This window comes from Coenobita brevimanus, chromosome 21 (genome assembly GCF_032717465.1).
Source record: "Coenobita brevimanus isolate Jiangsu-jjx chromosome 21, ASM3271746v2, whole genome shotgun sequence".
In the NCBI taxonomy this organism is placed as follows: domain Eukaryota; kingdom Metazoa; phylum Arthropoda; class Malacostraca; order Decapoda; family Coenobitidae; genus Coenobita; species Coenobita brevimanus.
Genome location: NC_136974.1, coordinates 29983189 through 30008609, shown reverse-complemented (window position 1 = coordinate 30008609; position 25421 = coordinate 29983189). Strand labels below are relative to the sequence as shown.

At 43.0% G+C, this 25421-nt stretch overlaps 1 protein-coding gene across 1 annotated transcript in view; it reads right to left on the bottom strand.

Moving 5' to 3' along the window:
• Positions 1-217: 217 nt before the first annotated feature.
• The window catches only part of Aplip1 (JNK-interacting protein Aplip1), a 263981-nt gene continuing 238777 nt past the window's right edge, over positions 218-25421 (bottom strand). The window contains exons 3-9 of the mRNA XM_080266645.1: positions 20823-20978; positions 19434-19553; positions 18476-18652; positions 17011-17171; positions 10337-10456; positions 733-911; positions 218-446 (exon numbers count right to left, since the gene is read on the bottom strand). Coding sequence (XP_080122771.1) covers positions 374-446; positions 733-911; positions 10337-10456; positions 17011-17171; positions 18476-18652; positions 19434-19553; positions 20823-20978 — 986 coding nt within the window. The 3' untranslated portion in view covers positions 218-373. The remainder of the gene's footprint in view (positions 447-732; positions 912-10336; positions 10457-17010; positions 17172-18475; positions 18653-19433; positions 19554-20822; positions 20979-25421) is intronic.

Below are 25421 nucleotides of genomic sequence, written 5' to 3'. Positions count from 1 at the left end.
GGCAGATATCTACCCATAATAGTTGTATTTTCATAGACAAAAGATGCTGATAATAAATCCTTATTTATTTTCTCTGCCATTTTTTTCCTTACTGTACCACTTCAAGCTCAACTAATGCTTTCATATACACAACATCTGTTAAACTTCCAGTCAGGTGCTATTTAATTTATTTGCCATGACAGATGATGTTCTGATTTTTCACTGTCCTTCACCTGACTTGTGACATCCACATAACTTAACTTTCCACCACTCCTTTACTAGAACATTACTGTTGTTCTGTTGTAATGTTTTTCATTGTCAGTTCTGCGGGATCTTCACTACCGTTTCACTTTCTTCATTACTCCTCAACTTACTCCACTTCTCTTTCACTTCCTTACTCGAGGTAGATATCTTCAATGGGGTATGCTGTTTCAATAAACTTCTGGTAAAATCTCTGAAAGGCACGTCTGCAATAGAGATTTTTAAAAATTAGATGAAATTCTGTTATAAGTGCATTGTAATTAAATGAGCTATAGTGAGTACTATACTGTGTGTGTGTGTGTGTGTGTGTGTGTGTGTGTGTGTGTGTTAGAGAGAGAGAGAGAGAGAGAGAGAGAGAGAGAGAAATTACATTACAGTATTTATAGATTACATTTAGGAAGCTGGTAACCTAAAAACAAACTGAAAAGTGCCTGTACTGTGTAAAGCATGGGATGAACTTTAAAAATTATAGTACTTGCATAGAATACCCACCCCACTGCCTCAGCTACAGGCCTAGTGCTCTCTGGTCCCCTGAAGACATGGCAGGCAAACCGCTGATTAGCGGGGTGCTTGGTGATGAAGCCAAAGTAGCGGTGGTCCTTTGGGTGGAAGGCGCAGAATGACACGTGTTTCAGGTGGTAGAAATAGTCGTGGCATGGCACATGGTTTGGCTGTTGGGAGAAATTTAAAAAAATGTTAGTTAAACACTCAGTACTATATAAGGAGCCAAGTTGTGCAAAGTCATTTTTGATATTAACTTTCTCAGGTAGCTATGAATCACCCAACTGAAGAAAATAATCTGGAAGGATGATTACATATTTATGAGTCGAAGGAAAATATGAGTATATAGTAGCCAGATTGACTATTTTCTGGTCAGGAGGGTTGACGGAGGTTGGTGAGGGATGTTAAAGTTATCAGGAGAGAAAAGTGTGTGCAGCAACACAAATTGCTGATATGTGACATGGTGTTTAAGAAGCAGGTGGGGAAGAAGAGGACCTATGCACCTAGGAGGAAAATGTGGAAGCTTTAAAACGAATCAGTGAGGGATGCCTTCTACTGCAAAATGAGTAGAGTTGTAGCTGATCAGGGAACTGCTGACAGAAGCTTCAATGCTCTCAAAAACAATCTCCTGAGAGTTACTGATTCAGTGTGTGCATGGACAAGGGGCCCTCCAAGACATAAGGTAACATGGTGATGAGATAAGGGTGTAGAAGCTGCAGTTAAAGAGAAAAGAAGTCTTTTCTAGGAATGGAAAAGGAATGGTGAAAGAGAGCAAAACTTGGCTGCCAGGCAGAGGGTTGGAAAAGAGGTATGCAGGGCAAAATCTGAGCCTTGGAGACTTTTACTGGATAACCTAAATAGCACTGAAAGGAAGAAGATGGTATTTAAGGTGGCAAATCAGATGAGAAAGGAAAACAGGGATATCCTTGATGAGCAGTGTGTGAAGAATGATAAGGGAAAGGTAGTGGTGGACAGTGAGGATATAAAAGATGCCTGGAGAGAGCGTTATAACCGGTTGCTGAAAGAGGAGTTTGACTGGAACAGGGAAGGTATGTCAGTGGATTCAATGTTTGGCCCTTGGCCTCTTGTTGATGCTGCTAAAGTAAGCTGGGAAACAGACAGGATGCAGCTGGGGAATATGCACATGTGTCTTTGTAGACTGCTGAAATGCTTAACGCCTCAGGAGATATAGACGTGGATTTAGTTACTGGTTTCATAAATACAACTGCAGTATATATGAATGTGTTGTCCCAGATGACTGGCTGAAGAATGTGATTGTATATGTGTACACGGGGAAGGGTGATGCCGTGGAAAGAGCAAATTATGGAGGAATAGAACTTTTGGACCAGATAATGAAGGTAATGGAGACAGTCCTAGAAGGTATCATGTGGGAAAGAGTGAATACTGATGCGATGTAGTTTAGGTTTAGGCAAAGGAACCATGTAAGTCATCCATATTCATTGTCTGAGAGCTTCAGGAAAAATATATATAAAAGAAAAGGGAGCTGTACTTTGTTTCTGTTGCTCTGGAGAAGGACTCTGACAGAATCCTAGGAAGGTGGTGAGGTGGGTGATGAAAAAGCTCGGGATTGACAATGGTTGGTTAGAGTGGTTATGGCTTTGCATGTTGGTACTTGCATCCAGGTGAGAGTGAATGGAGATTTGAGTGATGAGTTTTCAGTGAATGTTGGTGTGCATCAGGGTGAGCTCCTTATTGTTAGTCATGGTGCTTGAAGCTCTCTCACATGACTTCAGAAATGGACTCCCATAGGAGATGTTGTATGCTGGTGACTTGGTGTTGAGTGATGATAATGAAATGAAGGCAGACGAATGATTCAAAAAATGGAGAGATGGAATGGGGCACAAGAGTTTGAGAGTAAATGTGGATAAAACGAAATTGATGATATCTAGAGCTGGTGGTGATACTGTCAAAGCAGTGGGAGAGTGGCCATGTGCAGTTTGCCACAAGAGTGTGGGAAGTAACTCCATCTTGCACAGTACTTGTGATAAGTGGGTGCACAGATGTTGTGGTACTAGAGGAAGACTGTGATATAATGCTGATTTCTTGTGTGTGCTGTGTCAGGGAGAGCACATAGAGATTGTCAGGTGTGAAAGGATTGCTCTTGCTGGTGAGTCTCTTAAATGTGTGGAAGCTTTGTTATTTAGGGGACATGTTATGTGCTGGAAGTGGGGCTGCAGCTGTGGCGAGGGTAAGGGGTGATTGGAGGAGGTTGAGGAAGCTGTTGCCTCTCCTGTCACTGAAAGGAATCTCCCTCCATGCTAAGGGATCTCTGTATGTGGCATGTGCTAGGACAGTAATGGTGTATGGCTGTGAGACCTGGGCAATGAAGGAATAGGATATCTGTACACTCAAATGTATAGAAATGACAATGATTAGATTAGATGGATGTGTAGTACGTCGCTCACTCAATGTGAGGCCTGATGGGCCTAGGTTTGTGACTGAAAGCTTGAGGGGAAGGATGGGATTGGAGTGTACAGTATTGGTGTTGTGATGAGAAGGAGCAGATTGAGATGATTTAGGCATGTGGAAAGAATGGAGGATATGTATGACACTGAAACTTGGGCAGTGAAGGAAGAGGATATTTGTATGCTCAAATGTACAGAAATGAAAATGATTGGATTAGATGGATGTGTAGTGTGTCCATCACTGTGAGGTCTGGGGGACCTAGGTTTATGACCGAAAGCTTGAGGGTAAGGAAGTGATTGGAATGTACAGTAATGCCACTGGGATGAGGAGGAGCAGATTGAGATGGTTTGGGCATGTGGAGAGGATGGAGGATGACAATTGGGTGAGGAAAATAAGAAGTGTGAAAGTAAAGGGTAGGGCCATGAGAGACACACCAAAAAAAGACTCGGGATGGGGTCATGTAGTGTGACCTCAGGGATAGGGGACTGATTAGAGAAGCTGACAGAGATCGAGCAATGTGGATAACCACCATTATTTGACCAAGGTCAATGCATACAAGCATGCTGGAGCCTATATAAATGATACAATATGATGGTATTAGCTGGAACTGAAAATCAGAGTTGTTCCAACAATATGGAATCTAGTGGTGACAATACTAATTCAGGCTCTTGTAACTTAAAGGTAAAGCATAGGTGGGGGACAGAAACCATAAGGAGTTTGCCATGGTGCTCAACTCCATAACCTTTCAGTCTGTGTTGGTTTTTTCACCCAATATCCTGGTATACATGGGGACTGCATCATCCAGGTTACTACAGTTACCGTCCCTAGGTACTACCCTAGATACTCATTTTACCTACCAACCCATGAAGGGTGGATGGACACCTGAATCATGTGACATGAGCTGATCACACCTGAATTCAATCCCTGATTCCAACAGGCTAGCAGCTTCACAGTCAGCACTGATGACCACTCAGCCACCATGGTGGAATGTTTTAACTTACTTTAGGCTGAATAATTTTGTCTGGCTTTAACTGGCATAGAATACTGTACAAGAACTTATTTTAGGTTTAATAAAATTGTCAGAAATTAGCTGGCATAGAATACTGTACTAGAACTGATTCAAACTGAAGAGTTTATTTGTGTATAATGTATTTACTGTACACTGACAGATCCCTAACCTCTCTCAACTTGGCTGATGGCCAAGTGTTGTTGCAGTGGAGAATCAATATGAACAGTAACCAAAGAGACTCATTACTAGTTAAACTACACCTCATGAATATCACACAACCACCACAGAGTACACTATTCAAGTTGTGGAAGTGGCCCAGTTCCACAGGATGAAAACAAACCTACACTAGCCATTAATGGTGTTGACCATGATGGAAAGCTAAATGAGGCAGAACATGCCTCAGTTTCTCCCACCTGATTTCAAGTCCTACCAATCAAACAAAGACTGGCCAAATGTTATTATAATCATAATCATCATCATCAAGACCTTTTTTCCCACCTCAGAATGGGTAATGTAGGATCCAGAAAACAGGAAACAAGAAATCGTGAATGAGAGATAACTGTGGAGTGCCCAATGAAATGGGCCAGACACATATTTGCACATAATTTAAGCCTCTGGAATCCAGGCTCTGCTTCACAAGTGTAGCCATCTGCACATGTTTTTGTGGCACTTTTCTTTACAGATTCAATTGATAAAAAACCTACTGTACCAGACAGAGTCAATCTGTTCAATGTATGTTAAAAAAGGGTGCAAGACCCTTGTCATGTGCTCCCCTGTACATAATTCACCAAACCAACTCCATACCCTGCTAATTCATTAGCCAATGGCAAATTAAGACTAGAACAGTAAAGGATAAAGGCAAAGATGTTAAGGATGAAAAACAGAGTGGACTAGTGGGGGAGGATGCTCAGACGCGTCTGGGCCGCGACACCCCCGAGAGCTGTCCTGTGCCTCCTGCAGGAGGGCTCCCCAGAAGGGCTCCCTCCCACTCCCGGGCACCACCTCAGTTAAACTCAGGCCTCAGCAGCCCAGTGATGACGCCCCCAGATCCCAGTGTTGTGCTAAAGACTTAACAGTAAAAGTGACTGCAAGTGATATAAAACAGTGATACAGAAACACTAACCATAAAGGTCTCTATTCCAGTTTATCCAGAGTACTGTGCATATGTCTAAGCACCCCAGAGCCAGAGTAATATCCTAGTGTGTGGCCAAAGACACCAACCTACCACGTACAGTCCAGAGAGACTGAGTGTATGAACAGTGTCACCACAGCTATGTGATATTCTCTCATGCATTGACTCGGGGGAAAACACCATGCCCATGTGATATGTTATGCTAGTATTAATTAACCTGTCATTTTACCCCATCCATATTCAGTGTATCTTTGTATGTATACTGAGAGGGAATTGAACTGAGACAACAGACATGTTAAGGTGTACTGCCGAGTCTTTATGCCCTGTTCCTTTGTAAGTGTTCAATTTCCAGTCTAGAAAGAGGACCCCGCTCAGTCGCTGGTGTCTTCAGAATGATAAGTCGGTCTAAAAACATCCAGCATAACAGATACAAAACGTCATTCACAAAAGATGTGGGACAGGGAAGTCTGTCGATAATATTGTAAATTGGAACATGCACAGATGGTATGGTTAAATGGAGAGAATGAACCGCAAAGATGGTGAAATGGGTACATGCAAGGGAGCTTGCAGGTGGGAAGAGGCATAGTAGGCCAAGAAGGTGGATGTGGGATATACAGTAGTATGTATGGACGCAGAGATGACTAAGGAATCTGACAGGAGAATGGCTGGGTGATGTATGTACAGTGAAATAACTCACAAAGGACTGGCATTCATCTTTTTTTTCCCTCTTCAGTTGCAATGTTTCAATATAATGAATATCTTTATCACAGCTGGAATTTATTACTAAGTTTTTTATTCTCAGCCAAAATTTAAACAATGAAATTTTCAAAGATTTTTAGTGGACTCATGACCTTCTAAAATCATCTGATTTTCAACCTAATATATGCAAAGTAGGTAATACGTAACCACAAGACTACCTTGACAGTCAACTCGCAGACTGTCTGAGAAGTGTTTGTGGGGGGGGGGAGGAAACAATGGTTAATTGTGAGATGCAGCTAGGATTCCAGAGGCTTGAGCAATTTGCTGATGACTGTGCAGCCCATTTCACTGGGGATGCATCTGGCAATTCCCACATTTGTATTCAACTATCTCTTTCCCTTTTTTTTCCACTGATATTCTTGGTCAGTACACCTGCCGGTGTACTGACCCTTTCTTGCAATGCTAACATGCTTGGCAATTCTCCTTCCTTCCAGCTGCACCTGCAATAGAATATATGATAAAGTTTTAAAAGGATTTAAAAGAAGATGGATAGACAAGTGTGTGAGCAAGTGTTTCACACACACACCTGCTGGGCTTCTATAGTAGAGTGGTAGACATTGTTCAAGCAAGGGAAGGATGGGTGGACTCTGTTTACATGGATTTAAAGAAGGCTTTTGATAGAGTGCCAAACAGCAAATTATTATGGAAACTGAAAACCTATGGAGGTGTATGTGGGAAATTGTTGAAACTGATGGCAAAATTATCTGACAGAAAGACAAAATAGAACCATAATAAGAGGCACATTTTCCCAGTAGAAAAAGGTAACTAGTAGAGTGCCCATGAGTTTGGTGTTGGCCCTATTTATGTTTTAGATATGTATAAATGACATGTCTAAAGGACTGCGTACTTATGAGTTTATTTGCAGATGATGCAAAAATTATGAAACATATTAAAGGAGAAAACTGTTGTAAGGAATTGCAAAAACATCTAGATAAACTCTACCAATGGAGTAATACATGGAAAATGGAATTCAGTACTAATAAATGTTATGTATTGGAAATGGAAGTCAGTGATAAGAGACCAAGTTACGTGTACATGATGCGAAATGAAATAATAAGGAAGGCAAAAGAAGAAAAGGACCTTGGTGTGGCTATACAGGATATCCTATCACCAGAGAAATATATAAACAGGATTACTGGAGGAACTTATGGGCTACTGACCAACATGAGAGTGGCAATTAATTATAGGTATATGGATGAAGAGAGGCTGAGAGAGTTAATAGTGACCATGATAAGACCAAGAACGGAATATGCAGCAGTGATATGGTCACCACACTTGAAAAATTACACCAGTAAATTAGAAAGAATAAAAATGATAGCTACAAAATTGACACCAAGCTTGAGGGAGTTATCTTATGAAATTGTTAATCCTGAGAAAGGCATGATAGAGGGAAGAATTGATTGCAATGTTTAGAGGAGTAAGAGGAATAGAACGTGTGGACAGAAAGGACCTCTGTGAAAGATGATGGAAGAACAAGAGGACATGAAAGCTGAAGAAGAGTCATTGCCTCAGTAATGTACAGAAATTTAGTTTTCCAAACAGAACTATAGACAACTGGAATGATTTTGAGGGAGAGGTGGTGTGAGCAAAGAGCATCCATATGTTTAAATCTAGACTGGATAATAAATATTTGTAGAAAAGGGATGGAACACAAGCTTAGCTCAAATCCAGTATAATAAAATTAGGTAAATATTCACACACACACACACACACACACACACACACACACACACACACACACACGTGCATGCACTTACGCATGCACACACACACACACACACACACGTGCATGCACTTACGCAAACACACACACACACACACACACACACACACACACACACACACACACACACACACACACACACACACATGCACGCACTCACACGTGCATGCACTTATGCACACACACACACACACACACACACACACACACACACACACACATGCACGCACTCACACGTGCATGCACTTACGCATGCACACACACACACACACACACGCACACACACACACACACTTATGGTAGCATAGCACTGAAGGCCACCATTGGATATGCTGGGTAATGGAGCCTGTAGCCCATCCCCTGGATGTGCAACAGCAAGGACACTACCAGCTCAGACCAGAAATCCTTCACACCTGAATCATATTGCTACCCTAGTCTTGTCTCACATCTCACACTGCTGCCAACCAATATAAAGGCCGCATGAACTCACTAAGTTAATCACTGTACTGGCTGACCTTTAAATGCAGGCCCCCGTGATCCATATGTACTCAAGTTACACTTGAGCCAAAGACAGGAACCCCACACTGCCTCTGGCATTGCAGGTTTTTTATTGGGGGTCTGAATGCCATAAATGGTGAATGATTAGGAATTTGGTCCACTTAAGTGAGAAGACTTTGGTTGGTTATAATTCAGTCAAGATTTTTCTTGCTCTCTGGACCCTACATCACCCTACCCTTAGATAGGATAAGAAGTCTGGCTGATGATAGTGATAAAATATGAAAACATGTAGTAACAAGGTCACCATGAGAAGGCAAGGCACTACTGTACTTGTTTCCCTCATATACAGTGGAGCAAGTTAACCCATGTGCTTAATAAAAACCTGAGCTTTTAATCTTTTCCCCCAAATCATTTACTGCACACAATGGCACCTCTTGAACTCACTGATTGTTGCTGTTGTAGCCAAATGCTCATCTGGACATAAACTCTGTGAACTACTAACTAAAGTTGTCCTCCCACAGTTCATCCTCCTCATTTCAGAGGATAGGAATGAGGCTCAGGGACGTTTGTGCAACCGTGTAGTGAAGCTGCAAGACTATATTGGTACTGTACCACCATGTGAAGGTCTCCTTCCCTAGCACTACCCCACTGTTTACCAGCCCAATGATGGATGAATTACGGGTCCTGCTCTTTGTTTAGCCCCTTACTGCAATGACATTTTTTACAGCTTCTTTTTGTTGTTTTCAAATACAGCATATTTTTACTTTTTGCAAAGGGGAACTCTCATTGTATAAAGAGCAAGAAACAGAAGAGAATTCTCACAGTGAAAGGGTCAGAAACAGTCTCCATTTACCATTCCAGCAAGATTATGTCTTTTTGTTTTATTCTTGCTACTTGTGGACAGTTTTATTTAGCTCAGGGAAACCCATCACTTTACTAACTATCTAATATACTGTATTTTGTTCCAATTTCCCACCACTCAGGATAAGGACTAAAATAACACGGTTAAATGCCAAACTCACCATTTACATACGAACTAAATGATCAATGTCATCACTATCATTCTAACACTATTACCCACTAAGGAATGGGGTGGAAAAACTTAAAACACCAAGCTATTCCTGAACACAATGTAATGTGAAGGACATAAAAACTCTTATGTTCCACTGCTTCCACTTCACATCGTCGCCATGTCTGCTTCATTTCTCCCTCATGCAACGTATCAATGAGACTTACCTATGAACAGAAAGACATATCAAGCCTTTCTCAGCTTAGAAAGATTTGCCAGTAGAGGGTTGTGAGATGTAGATATGATAGAATATTTGGCAATCTGATGTCCCAGAGATTCACATACAACTGCATTTTAATGTGCCTATTCATATTTAAGGAAACGGTAGTCTCTCTTCTCCTTCATGCATCATATAAAAAAGAATCATCAACAGGCAGACTAATGTACTCATACTGTACCAAGCTTTGCTCTGCTTAGGAATATTAGTAGACAGAGGAAAGTGAATAGTAGAATGTATCTACCTATTTACTGCCAGACACCATAATCACATAAGGGGTGGCTGTTTGCCTTTGATTTAGTTATTTTACAGGGAGGGGCACTAACCCTCTGTCAACCCACTTGCTAAGATGTAGGGAACATGTATGGGTTAGTTATATGGTTACCACCCAGTGTTGTAAATGGTTTCCTGGCTTACAGAAAGCCATTTTTGACTTGTCACTCAATGTAAAGTCACCTGGAAAGGAAAAAAAGAAGAGTAATGTGACAAAAAAGATGGGAGAAAGAGGACGAATGGCAGGCAGACACAAACAGAATGATAAAGGTGAAGGAAGAAGTAGGCAGCACTACATCAAGTGAGTGGATGATGGTCACCACCATTTACCACTTGAAAAAGTAGAGATTAAATATCTGATAAGCTTATATCTTCAAGCCTCACTCTGCTTAGGAATATTCGTCAGCAGAGGCAAGTGAAAAGTAGAAGAGATTAAATATTTGATGTGCTTATATCTTCAACTGTATATGTCAAACTCAGGAACTCACAGCGGGCTTGCTCTTGTCAACCATGCGTATTCCCTGGTCGGACACCTCAAGGATGCAGGGATGTGGATGCTGACCAGCTGCCTCCCCACCAGCAATCTTCCTCACAGCCTGGCACAATACCTGCAGCATAAAGAACTCAATCAGTCTGCATGGTTTTAATAATGTATTCAGTGGAAGGTTTATTTTCACTAGTAGAAACTTGTATAAAGGCTAAATTGTTTAAACACTTGGCTGAAGGTTTATGTTGCTTTTTCTTAACAGCCAAGTACAACACCTATAACACCAAGAACTCAAACTACAGGACTTAAAATGTTTAGTGGAAGGTTTAAATTTTTGAGGAGGAAACTGTATAAGGTACATTAATCGGGGGTGAAATAGTGTACAGGTAAAGTATATTTACTGAGAGAAATCTGTGTTAAGTATATCAATTGGGGGGAGCCATTTAAAATACAGAACAACCTCGATATAACAAACTAATTGGACCCTTGACGTTAAAGCCGATAGTTCACTGAAGCTGAATACCATGCTGTTCGGTAATTTCCCAGGCATTGTGGCTTTTACAAAGATCATTAAATACAGAGCATCGTTTGGCCCCAGCCACACACAATAACATACACCTAGGTCTAAATGGCTCTTTTTCTCAATAAATGCTCGATCTATGGCTCCTCTCATGAAGCTGGCCACCCACAGACTGATGCGGCATTCTGTGGGATGCAGAGGAGCGTGGATATCTGTGTGTGTGTATGCAGGGACGCCATGCTGGTTGGTGTTCCCCAAATGTCGGTTCTTTTACCAAACCAAACTTCGTTACATGAACATAACGTTCAGCCAGTTCAAGGTGGTTGTTAAAACAAAAATTCATTAAAAGGGGGTTCAGTATGTTGAGGGTATACTGTATAACCAATGGGAGGAAATTGTGTTACATATATACAATAGGGGGATACTATGTACTGTGGTATGAATGTTCATTCAGGGGAACTTAAGTGAAATATGTTTAAAGAGGAAATTTTGTTGCATATTGTTATGCTAGACGTTTTTAGGTCAGCTTCCCGCCCTAAGAATGCCTAGGGTACAGCTGGGTTCCCTTTCTAGACCGGAGCTTAGGCACAGTATGAGAGGAACAGGGCATAAAAACAATGGGTAACAACCTTACACGTATATTAGCAAATTCTCTGATGCAGAATGGGAAGACAATTCACATGATATGTTATACAAAGTTAATACACGGGCCGGGAGATGAGTTATGTGTATCACGCAGGATACACGATAGACACTGGGCTCAGTTTGGGTAAATAGATAATACACAGTTTCACAGTCCTTGTATGTGTGGCTCGTTTCACAGTGAGAGGGTGAAATGTAGGTGTTACTGTGCGAGAGATAGTTCAAGAGTCTTTATTCTAACACTGACTCCATGTCTATGAATACAGATAAAACAAAAGTGATGATATCTAGGGTTGGTGGCAGTACTGTCAAAGACGAGGGAGAGTGGCCATGTGCTGTTTGCCACAAGGGCGTGGGAAGTAATTCCATCTTGTGCGGTGTGTGTGATAAATGGGTGCATAAGAGATGTAGTGGTATCAGAGGTAGACTGCGAGATAATGCTGATTTTTTGTGTACGGTGTGCCGGGGTGAGCAGGTGGAGATTGTCAGGAGTGAAAGGATTGAACTTGCTGGTGAATCTCTTGAGTGTGTGGAAGAGTTTTGTTATTTGGGAGACATGTTGTGTGTTGGAGGTGGGGCTGGAGCTAGCTCTGTGGCTAGGGTGAGAAGTGGTTGGAAGAAGTTCAGGGAGCTCTTGCCTCTCCTGACATTGAGAGGGCTCTCCCTACGTGCTAAGGGGTCTTTGTATGCAGCATGTGTTAGGAGTGTAATGCTGTATGGCAGTGAGACCTGGGCAGTGAAGGAGGAAGATATTCGCCGGCTCAGATGTACAGAAATGACAATGATTAGGTGGATGTGCAGTGCGTCCCTGCGTCCAAGGCCTGGAGGGGCTGGGTTTACAATGGAAGAGTTGAGAGGTAGGATGGGACTGGAGTGTATTGGTGTTGTGATGAGGAGAGGTAGATTGAGGTAGTTTGGACATGTGGAGAGGATGGGGGATGATAATTGGGTGAGGAAGGTGAGAAGTGTTAATATTGGGGGTGGGGTTATGAGGGGTAGACCGAGAAAGACATGGGATGAGGTCATTAATTGTGACCTTAGGGTTAAGGGACTGAACAGGGAGGCTGCAATGGATCGTGCAGCGTGGAGAGCCGCCATTAGGTGATCAAGGCCGACACACGCAAGCATGTTGAAGCCTTTAAAAACAAAACGAAATGATATTATCAATGGATTTTACCTCTCGGTTTGCACAAGGTGGAAATGCACTGTCACAAGAGTCCTTATTATGACACCGAGTTTTACTTCTCGTTCTGCACAAGGTGGGTATGCACTGTCACAAGAGTTCTTATTATGACACCGAGTTTTACCTCTCGTTTTGCACAAGGTAAGTATACACTGTCACACCAGTCTTTATCATTGGCACTGGAATTCACTGCTTATCCGCACTGCACAGTCCTTGTCCTCGTCTCTCACTTTCTGTCTGTGGGGACTATGTATCACACTCACTGGTCACGGCAAGGGGAAGGGGGAGGGCCTGGGGACTCATGTTGGCCTGGCGTAGGTAGAATCCCTTCGGAAGTCCCTTCATCCCACAGCCACGAGACAACTCACAGGGGTGTCATCTCTCGTTGAGGGCTATGGTTGGGGTGGTGAAGGGCTCCTCACTGTCGGGGCGGGGAACTAGGGTCTGGCCCTCAGGGCTAGGGCCAAACAGGTTCTGCAGGCACTCCCACAGGCGCCTGGCGGGGGAAGGGCGTCGCCTTCGTCAGAGAGGGGAGAGGTCTCGCTCCAGGGTACTGGGAGCTCCCTCGAGGGTCCGTCAGCTGTGGTCTCCTTCCTGCTGTGCCGCCGTCAGGTGGGGCTGCAGCGTCGCTCCTGGCGGGAGTCCGTCAGGCAGGGTTCGTCCTCAGGGGCCTACTGGATGGAGAACAGCCCCGGGGATAGCACTGGTTCTCTCCACCAGTCCTCGGGTTGGAAATCCTCCTCCTGGAGGTTGCCTCGGTCCTGGTGGACAGACATGTGACCTGCACCTCAGCTGGTAGGCAGGGCTGACTGCAGGTCGCCCACGCATTGTGAAGTCACAGGGGACACGGGACTTTGGTGGCGTCACTTCCTGGCACGGCTACCGGCCATCACCAAGGTCCCTTGGGCAACAGACAGAGGGCGGCTACAGGCTGTCCCTTCCCTGTCGGTGCGGTTACCAGCCGTCACCGGGGCCCGACTTCCTGCCAGGACCATAGACAAAGTGCGGCTAAAGGCCATCGCTTGCCTATGGGCGCAGCTACAGGCCATCGCTGAAGTCCCATATGGAGGGCGACGTATATACAAGGAGTGGCTATAGGCCGTGTCCTGCCTACTGGCGCGGCTACAGGCCGTCGCCAGTGTCGTTCCCTCTGAGGCAACTGCAGAGGAGAGGGGGCATACCGTTCTCTCCCCTCGTGCAGCTTCAGGCCGTCACGGGTTCTGCAACGGAGTTCAGCAGTACCGGAAGTGGCTACAGGCCTTCTCCTTTTTTGTGGCATGGCTACAGGCCGTTGCCTTTTTTGTGTGTGGCTACCAGCCATCACAAGGGCGTGGCTACAGGCCATCGCCTTATTATTGGCTGGCTACAGGAGCTGGGGTGCTGCTTGGAGCTGTATATTCAGCTCCATCCCGATCCTGGCGAGGGCTAGGTCAGCCGAAAGATAGTGCACTTGGACTGGGGTGGTTGCGCTGGGCGCACTCCAAGGAATAGGGGCATGCGGCCCAGTGGGACTTATGTCCGTATTATATGGACGTTGTACATGCGCCATATTATGTACCCCTCCGTAGTCTCCTCTTGGGGGTGACGTGGTGCCCTCAGTTGCCACGGCCGGTATTTCACATATATTCAATGAAGCGAAATTGTGCACAGGACATACAGTACCTATAAGGCTTAAACATTTAATGGCAGTCTGAGTGCTAATGAATAAATAAAAATGTGTCTCGGCTGAACATTGTAGAATATGTTTAAACAATGCTCTGCTACGTGAGGGAATATATAGTTTGCTTCACTTTTACAGGCTACAGTACTGCCTTGGTCACCTGATGCCGGCTCTCCAAACTGCCCAACCTCTAGCAGCCTCTCTATTCAGTTCTTTATCCCCAAGGCCACATTGAATGACCTCATTCCAAGTCTTTTTCCATCTGCCTCTAGTGACTCTACCCTTAACATTCATACCTCTCTCCCTCCGCACCCAGTTGTCATCCTCCATCCTCTCAACATGCCCAAACGGTAACCATCTCAATCTACCACTTCTCATGATACCACCAATACATTCAAGCCCTAGCTTTTCTCTCAACTCTTCATTTTCAGTCTTAATCCCCTTCCCCAAGGATCTAACTCAGGGGTTGGCAAACAGGGGTAAATTACCCAAAATGGGGTAAATCTAAAAGTTTTGGGGGTAATGTGTGTGGTATGAGAGGTAATGCATGCGGTATGTTACTGATATTTCACATGAATTATGTGAGTTTTAGTGAACAAGATGTAAAATCATGTATAATGATATCTGTTGCTTTGCCGCCATATGTGTACACAAATGTGGCTAATTCTATTTTTGTTTTTGTTTACTTTGAAGTCTGGCAGTAGAATCATTTTACTCAAATTAATATTTGGGTAATACCCTAAAAAGTTCCCCGACCCTTGATCTATATCTACCCTTTCTCATCATATCACTAAGGCATTCAAGTTCCATCCTTCCTCTCAACTCTTCATCTGAAATCTTAACCCCCTCCCCCCAGGTCTATCATTCAAGGATGCACAACATACCATCTGATCATTCTCATCTCTGTACGCTTGAGCCTATGGATATCCTCCTCCTTTGTTGCTCAAGTCTCACTACTGTACAGCATTCAACTTCTAACATAAGCAGCATACATGGACCCCTTAGCAATGAGGGAGAGCCCTCTCAATGTCAGGATAGGTAACAACTCCCTAACTTCTTCCAACCACTCCTCTCCCTTGCTACTGGGTCAAGTCTAGTCCCACCTTCAGTATATATCATGTCCCACGAATAACAAAATTCCTCCACGCACTCAAGAGACTATCCAGTAAGACTAGTCCTTTCCCACCTCTGTGCTTCAGTATGCCTTTTTCTACATACCATACGACCAAAATCATTATTTACCAGCCTACCTCTAATACCACTATATCTCTTATGCACCCACTTATCGCACATGCTCTAGATATCAAAAATTTTGTTTTAACTATGTTTATCCTAAAACTATTGTGCCTCATTCCATCTCCGTGTGTAAGCAAGTACTATCCATAAGTATATGACATACGAGGCGGGCGATCTGTGGAGGCGGCAGCCCCCCCCTCCCCTGGGGACCAGGAAAAAGTGTCTTTCTTTTTAAGGCAAAAGCCGATTTTTCAGGCAGATCCTTCTGATGGTGTACTAGTACCTTCAAAACGAAGTATGGGTAAAGCTATTCAAATTCTTATGTTCATAAAAAGGTATTTTCCTTCATACGGTGCATGACGATAAACCGCTTTACCGTAAGTTTTTCGTTTGTTCTGATACACAATCATAACTCACTATCAGTTTATATGTGAATTAAAATATGAACATATAATTTTGAGCATATAAGTTACATATCAGTACACATAACTTATCTTTGTAAATAATGGTACGATATTTGTGTATTATGCACATTTAGTAGTAATATCAGGCGCAACTTCGAGTACCTTCAGGGCAAACTCCTTCCAGCCCCCTTCCCCCCTCTCCCAAGGAAATGAATTCCCAAATGCTTATCATAATATATTACGTGAATGACTTACCGCTAGTCCCATGAAGGTACCACTAAAGCTCCTTTGTTTTTACCTGACAAAACTGGCCCACACTAGCCCCTTAAATAATGAAAGACAAGCATTTGGGAGCCGAATGTTAATCGCTCACCAGAATATGCTGTTTGGTCAAGTTACAAGTGCGCCCCCCTGGGAGAAGGGCGGGCGAGACAAGGGGAGGCGCCCCCCTGGGAAGGCCCCCCTGGCGGGGGGGCAAGGGGCTGCACTCCCCCAGGGAGAGCCGGGGGGCAGCGCCCCGGATGGCGGCGCCCCTCCCTGGGGGGGCTGGGGGACGTTACCCCTTGGGGAAAGCCGGAAGATTTTGCCAACATCTTAAAAAACTGAAGGTTTCATGTTAATAGCTCAAGTCATTCACGAGTCCTGTGACGGACTTTCGGTCCATTTTTCTAAAAAAACAACAGGTCATCCCTTGGCTGTCCACCAAAGCTTCGATTAAGTTTGGCTAAAACTGAATAAAAAACTGAGTCATATACCTATATCTCGCCCTATCAGTTAGTCTGTCTGTCTGTCAGTCACACACACACACACACACACACACACACACACACACACACACACACGTCTAACCTAAATAAATACTATAATGAATTATGAGCAACACTGGGTGAATAACAGGTATTACATCATCAACAATTTAGCAATAAAATAATTTAAAGCAAAACACAAGTAAATGAAACCAAACTGTCAAATTGTCGTAAGCCTAACTCGCTACTGCCCTTCCTCCTCTCTTTCCACTTGCACCACATACCTGATTGCCTTTGTGACAGAGCGTCTCTATGGAGCCGAGGTAGGTGAGGAGGTAGCGTTCTTTCTTCACCTTGGGCACAGTGGGGTCGAAGTCAGAATAATCCACGTCAGTAACATGTGCAGCTGGGAAGATGCCTTGCCGCCCCGTCCTTAGATTTACTCCTAGGGAGCAGTATAGTCATTAACAGCTAGGTAATGTGATTCAAAGGAGGCAAACCCCATTAAAAGCCATACAATATATATATATATATATATACAGTATATGTAATCATTCATTCATTCATCAACCAATCCTTCATTGCCCCATGAGGAGCACAGGAGCCCGGGGCTAGGCAAATTGGTCCTGACTTTTAAGATGAGAGTGCCCAGCCTCACTCATCCCTGAGTGGCATTACGTGGGCAATAAACCCCAACCATCCCTTGGATATAAACCTTCACCGGCTCAATCCGATTGGAGCGCCATAATTACCCACTAAACATATATATATATATATATATATATATATATATATATATATATATATATATATATATATATATATATATATATGTATGTATGTATGTATGTATGCATGTATGTATATGGAGAGCGGGAGACCGACGAGGAGAGTGTATGAGTCAGGTGGAGGGGGGGGAGAGGAAGGGGGAGGCCAAGGATGAGATGGAGGGATGGAGTGATGAAGTATATGAGAGAAGGGGGTGTGAGCTGAGAGCAAGGCAGTGAAATGGTGAAGGACAGGGAGACATGGAGGCGATTTGTTTGTAGCCACCCCATGAGATAAAGTTCAGGTAGGATTATTATCATTATATATTTTTTGTAGCTAAATTGTTGTACTGGAATAGGTCTGAACTCGTACCTTACATCCATTGTTTTGTCCGTTTGGCCACCACATTCCCTACAGCACATTTAGGCCACGATTTTTTGTAATTCATGCACGACACTGTGTATGTTTCCGTATCAAGTACAAGTATTCAGTTCAAACCAAAGTTATTAATTTCAGAACTTGTTGGTGCCCTAGGACTTCTAAAATGGTATTAAAAGTTAACTTTCTAAACCACCTCTCCCATGAAAAGTAACTGACCACTGTTGTTGCAGCTTCCTTTACAGACTGTCAAAGTATATTACATAATTCCAGATTTTAAAACCTGAAAGCAATTTTTTATGCATCATATTTCTAGTGCAGTATAAAATATTCATCATTACCCCAACAAATGATGGATATAATGGCTCGGTGGGGAACAGATACAGAGTAAGTTCTTTCTTTCTCTGACGTTTTGAACTTTAGAGAAACGCTGGAGAAAATTGCTGAACTGAAACCCTTTTCCATGTCTCATACCTACACATTTTATCCATTTGCCACTAAAACACCTTTGGGAGCACCAGGGTGAAATGGCCAGAATTCTGTAGCTCACTGGGTTCAGGTCCATTCTATCCTGGCACAAGAACAAGGACAAGAACACCCTACCTTCACACCAGAGATCGTCGGCCTCCTTCTGCACGTATATGGGGTCGCCAATCTCTATGTCGAGCTCGTCGTGGTGGCGGGGCATGAAGCGGTAAAGACCTCGGTGTGTGGCCTCCAGGAGCTCCAGCTGCGAGAACGGCACCACTGAGCACCCGGGAGACAGCGGTGATAGTGACCCTGGGGGAAGGGGTGTGGGAAAGTTAGGGACGAGAAGGGAAGAGAAGGCAAAAGAGAAGAAAATGAAGAAAAAAAAAAAACATTGGGAGTATTTCGAATTAAGAATGAGTAAAAGAAGAGATAATAAAATATATCTGTAATTTTTATGTGTCCGACTTTGAGGATACACATGAGAGCCCATTCCCTGAGGCCTGGTAGTCCAAAGTGTCAAAAACCTTCGCATACTACCAAAATGGTGCTAATGCCCACCCACTATACTGAATACACAACAGCTGGGCTCTCATGTAAGACTGGTTTAACTTTATTTTTCATTAATCCTGCCATCATTATTTCCGTCCCACAGTAATCTCACAATCCTAATCTTCATCCTACCCTATTCTGCCATTTTCAACCTCGAACCTTCACTTCCCCAACCATTCTTATCTCTATCCTACACTTGTGTCATCATTCTAACTCCATTCTACACTTCTTACACCATCCATATTTCCATACTGCAATTATTCCACCATCTTGATCCCTACAGTATACTTCACTTACTTCATCATCATCATCATCATCTCCATCCTTCACTTATTCTGTACTTTTTCTCTCACTCCTATTTCCATCCTACACACATTTCACGACCTTAATTTCCATCTTACACCTATTCTGCCAATCTTATCTCCATTCCTACACTTTAAATTTTCCATCATAGCGAAGAAGTCAAATTAGCTTCAAGAGTCCCCTTGTAGTGAGAGTGAACTGCAGTATTTATTGACACACACACACACACACACCGTACCGTTGACTGTGGCCTGGGGTGACATGCTTTTGGGTCCGTCTGGGGAGTGCTGTGTGGAGTGGCCAGAGTCGATGTCATTGAGGGGCAGCCGCATGTCGGAGTCGGGGCTGCTGCTGTCATCTGGAAAAAAAAAAAGGAAATTAGAAAAAACATTACTTCCTGGACAAATAACAAGAAATCCAAACGTTATCATCATCATCACTTTCATTGTCATCGGAGGAGCAGAAGAGATGGAGAGGGAGAAGGAGAGAAGTACGAACATGAAAGGGATTGCAAGCGTAATATCTGAATGTGAACAAGGCAATGGGAGAGGCTTTACTTTACTGAAAACATATCATCATCATCATCATCAGAGGTGGTGATACGAATGGAAGAACCTCTAGCTGATGTATAAATAAAACAGGGGTTACAAAATTTCACCATCACCACCACCACCTTCAAGAATGAAGGGAGTTTTACTTGGTGTCATAACAATAAATGCAAACATATCCATATCATCATCTGACCATCAAGAAGGGTAATCAAACGTTCTACCTGGTGTACAGATTGGGACAAATGTTGGACGACTACTACAGTGTGTACATTTGTCAGGATATTTCTATCAATCTTCTCCCTGATTCATCAAGAAGAATCATCCATGGGCAGGTAAGCATAACAAATATCCCCCAGCTTATGAATAATAGCCAACAGAGGAAAATGAAAAGTAGAAGCGAAGTATTCGTTGATCATTTGCTCCGACTGTTTAATCATAACAGAAAATACACACATTTTATCATCATCGGTGAACAAGGTAACTGGAAAGTGTACACTTTGATAACAGGTACTGCAAACATATAATCAGATATGAAGAAGGGAACTGAGAAAGCTTTACTTGGCATACAATTGGGGTTATCACGTGTACACCAGATATTCCACACTTCGCACTGTCTTTTGGTGGTTAACAGTTCTAAGCTGAATGAGACTTGGTATGCTTCTCCACCAGCAAATGGCCCTCTTTGATATGCGTCTGGGCGAAAGTGAAAAACATACGTTAAGTGTGAAATAAATGTGATAGAAGAGTAGACCAACTTATGTCCCTCACTGTACAAACACAACATGAAATACAATTACATCATCATCACCATCATTATCACCATCCAAACTACTTCCCATTACGTGATTGATAGGATCCTATGATGGGAAAAGGACGGCAGAGAAAAAGATCTATGAATATATAAAGTACAGAAAGGCTTGGTATGTTTAAAATTCCTAAGCATCACTATACAACAAGGACGATAATAAAATTGCTATAATGAGGTTTTAAATACAGCACCACTCATACACGAGCACATTCATGCGTTTATGTACACGCACACACACACACACACACACACACACACACGGACCCACCTCTGATGTAGGAGTGGCACTTAAGGACGAGGACGGGGTGCCTGGCGAGGGCGAGGTCCGGGGTGGAGGAGCGGGAGGCCACGCCAGACTCAGCCTCCTGCAGCTCCTCCGCCAAGTTGGGGGTCCGTAGCGCCAGGATCGTCGCGGTGCTGAACGCTGTGGGGGGAGGGAAAATTAAAGGTGAGAGAGAGAGAGAGAGAGAGAGAGAGAGAGAGAGAGAGAGAGAGAGAGAGAGAGAGAGAGCGAAGAGGAAAGCAACGAAGGAAATCATCGATAAACACAAGTAAAAAAAGAAATTACACTCCCACGCCGAGGGAGTTGGACGAGAGGAAAGTGAAAGAGAGAGAGAGAGAGAGAGAGAGAATGTCGGAAAAGCAAAAATAAAAAAAAGGTAGGAAAACATCGGTAAATATTGTGAAAGCAAAAGAAATTACACTCTCTTCCACTCCCACGCTGAGAGTGAATAAAAGGAAACATGAAAAAAAAGAAATGAAAGCAAGATACGAGAAAAAGAACGAAAGAAAACGTCGGCATATCTATCTATCTATCTACCTACCTACCTATCTATCTATCTATAATTGTCTATCTATCTATAAAACACTCCCTCCACTCCACTCCGCCAATTATCCACCGCGGTTCAGGGATATTAAGCTGCAAAATAGCATAAACCACGCAGACCTCATGGGGGTTTACAGGTGGACCAGCTTTAATTAATAGTATACGTAAACTAAAGAATAATAAAGTACGGGTATGCCAAAGACCTCGTACCCTCAACACCATGCAGGATTAAAAAGTAGGGACGAAAATTTTAAAGTCAGGAAAAAAGTAGGGACGAACATTTTAAAGTCAGGGAAAAAGTAGGGACGAAAATTTTAAAGTCAGGGAAAAAGTAGGGACGAAAATATTAAAGTCAGGGAAAAAGAAGGACTTAAAATGGTGCTTGACATCGATCATCGGTTTCACAGTCAAGTCGGACACACACACACACACACACACACACACACACACACACACACACACACACACACACACACACACACCAGCCAGAACCATCCAAACCCCGTCGTAAACAGCGAAGTTACGGCTGGAATACTAATTAAACAAAAATTCTACGGGATCCACGCGCTCTGTTTCACGACCGAAAATAATACGAGCTTAACCCGGGGGATAAAAATAAAAAATAAAAAGATTGCGGATGTTAAACAAATTCATGGAAAATCTTTATGTTGAGGGAAACTACCATGGATCATTTATTTTCCTGAATCTGTATGTCGATTCGCTTTTTATTTCTTTATTGTTTTATTCGTGCTGTACGGAAAAATGATCCTTACTTCGGAGAGACAAACAGATCCGCATCCAATGCAATATTCTTTCCACCTGGATGGTTTGGATAAAAAAAAGGGCAAATCTTCAATACAACAGAAGAAGGAAGCAAATAAAAATGGAAGTACACTCCTCCTCTCTATACCCATCTGTCTATTTACCTTTTTTTTTTTTTTTTTTTTTTTTTATGCGAGGAAGAAGGAACCAAAGGCCATGAGCCCGCAGTAACAGTTCCCTCCAAGAGAAAAACAAAATACAATATAGAGCCAAATTCAAGATCCGATCATTTTGAGATGCCTGGACACACTGCGTTTGAAAGACTGGAGATCATAGGCAGCAGGAAATACAGACAGAGGGAGACAGTTCCAGAGCTGACCTGTTGCATAAATGAAAGACTGGGAGTAACGGTTAACTCTTGCATTAGAGAGTTGGACAGAAAAAGGATGAGAGTTTGCTGCCAGACGGGTGCTACGCGCCCGTCGTAGAGGTGGAGGAATGCAAGCAGACAGTTCAGAGGAGCAGTGACCATTAAAGTAGCGATAGAAAAGAGATAAAGATGCAACAGTGCGGCGAAGAGACAGAGGTTGAAGGGAGTCAGTAAGAGGAGGAGAGTTAATGAGACGAAAAGCCTTTGACTCCACCCTATTGACAAGAGCTGTATGTGGGGAGCCACCCCACACATGAGAGTTGTACTCCACACAGGGGCGGATAAAACCCCTGTATAGAGTCAACAATTGTGCAGGGGTAAAGAAAGAGCGGAGTCGGCTTAGCACACCCAATCTCTTGGAAGCAGATTTTACAAGAGATGTAATATGATCTTTCCAAGATAAGTCCCGAGTAAATGAAACCCCAAGCATGTTCAAGGATGATGCAGGATTAAGCTGAATATTATTAAACATTAGTGGGTATACCTGTGGAAGATTTTGTCGGGTTGATAGGTGTAAGAACTGAGTCTTAGATGCATTAAAGACAACCATATTATTTTTACCCCAGTCAGAGATACGAGCCAAGTCAGACATTAGGTGTGCCATAGCCTCATCCCTTGTTTGTTGAAGTAACTGTTGAGATGGGCGTTGCGGGAACCGAATGGAAAGGTGAAGGGTGGAGTCATCAGCGTATGAGTGGATATGGTTAGATGTACAGCTTAGAAGATCATTGATGAATAAAAGGAAGAGAGTTGGTGATAGGACAGAGCCCTGAGGAACACCACTGTTGATAGATCTAGGAGAAGAACGATGGCCGTCTACAACAGCGGCTATAGAACGACCAGAAAGGAAGCTAGCGATGAAGGCACAGATAGAAGGACAGAAACCGTAGGAGGGCAGTTTGGAAATTAAAGATTTATGCCAGACTCGATCGAAAGCCTTTGAGATGTCAAGTGCAATGGCAAAGCTTTCGCCAAAGTCCCGAAAGGAGGATGACCAGGAGTCTGAAAGGTAGGTGAGAAGATCGCCAGTGGAGCGTCCCTGACGGAACCCATACTGACGATCGGAAAGAAGGTTGTGATAGGAAAGATGCCTTAAAATTTTTCTATTAAGAATTGACTCGAAAACTTTTGAAATACAGGACGTTAAAGCAATTGGACGATAGTTGGAGGGTTGGGAGTGGTCACCCTTCTTTGGGACTGGCTGAATGAGAGCAAACTTCCAGCAAGAAGGAAAGGTACAAGTTGACAGACAAAGACGAAAGAGTTTGCCTAGGCAGGGTGTAAGCACAGAAGCACAGTTCTTGAGAACAACAGGAGGGACCCCATCAGGCCCATATGCCTTGTTAGTACTGAGGCCAGTGATGGCAGAAAATACATCAACTGAAGAAATTTTAATGTCAGCCATGAGGAAGTCAGAGGGGGGAAGTGATGGAGGAACAGCACCGGAATCGTCTAAGGTAGAATTGGAGGAGAAAGTCTGTGCGAAGAGATCTGCTTTATCAGTAGAAGAAATAGCTACAGAACCATCAGAGTAGAAAAGAGGAGGGAAGGATGATGAGGTAAAGTTGTTAGAAAGATTTTTGGCAAGATGCCAGAAGGAGTGTGTGTGTGTGTGTGTGAGAGAGAGAGAGAGAGAGAGAAAGAGAGAGAGAGAGAGAGAGAGAGAGAGAGAGAGAGAGAGAGAGAGAGAGAGAGAGAGAGAGAGAGAGAGAGAAATATAAGGGCATAAAAGACGATAAAGAGGGAAAACAGAGGAAAAAAGGTAAGGAAAAAATATGAAAAGAAATGAAGGAAAGAAAAGGCAAAAAAGAAATGCAAGAATAAAGAAAGGAAAGAAGCTATAAAGGACGAGAGGGACAAAAAAAGAGTTAATAAAAAACAAGAAAGAAGGAAAGAGAGGGTAAGTTAAAAAAAAAAAGGAAAGAAGGAGGGATGAGATACAAGAAAGGGGAAAGGAAGGAAGGAAGGAAGGACGAAAGGAAGGGATAGGGAAGGAGGAAGAGAGGGAATAAAATACCCAAGAGAGGAAGGAAGGAAGGAGGGATGATTTTAAAATGCAGGTTGGTGTGGAAGACATGGAAAAAAGAGAAGATAAAAGATAAAATGGAAGATGAAGAATAAAGTTCAGGAAGGGATGGAAGGAAGAAGGGAAGGAAGGAAGGAAGGAAGGATGAAATCGACGGCAAAGAAAGGAAAGGAGGAAAGAGACGGAACGCAAATATAAGACAGAGTGTACAAGAGAGGGTAAGAAAAAAGAAAGAATGAGACGGCGGAAGGAAGGATGGAGGGAAGAAAGGAAAGAAGGAAGGAAGGAAGGAAGGAAGACAGACAGACAAAAAGAAAATGGAAAGAATCAAAAGTGGTAAAAAAATAAAATAGGAAGGTTGGAAGAAGTAGTAAACACAAGATTATTCAAGGAAAAGAGGGAAGGATACTAGAAGGAAGGACAGAAAAATGGAAGAAAAAGAAAGAAAGAAAAAATGTAAGACAGAATGAGAAAGACACAAAGGAAAGACGAAAAGGTGAAGGAAATTGATGAGACAACAGGAAGGAAGGAAAAGGAAGGAGGAGAGGGTGTAGGGCAGAGAGATGGCAGGAAGGAAGGAGAGAAGAAAGAAAATCTATGAGGAAAGGATTATATGAAATAAGAAATAGGAAGATACGAAGGAAGGAAGAAAGAAAGAGTAGAAAATGGAAGGAGGGATGAAGGAAGTAAAATCTGAGGAAGGAATGAAGGAAGGCAAAGATAATACAAAGACGGAAGGAAGACAGAATAAAGGATGTAACAAAAGATAAGGAAGGCAGGAAAGAAAGAAAGAAGAAGGAAGGAAAGAAAGAAGGAAGGAAGG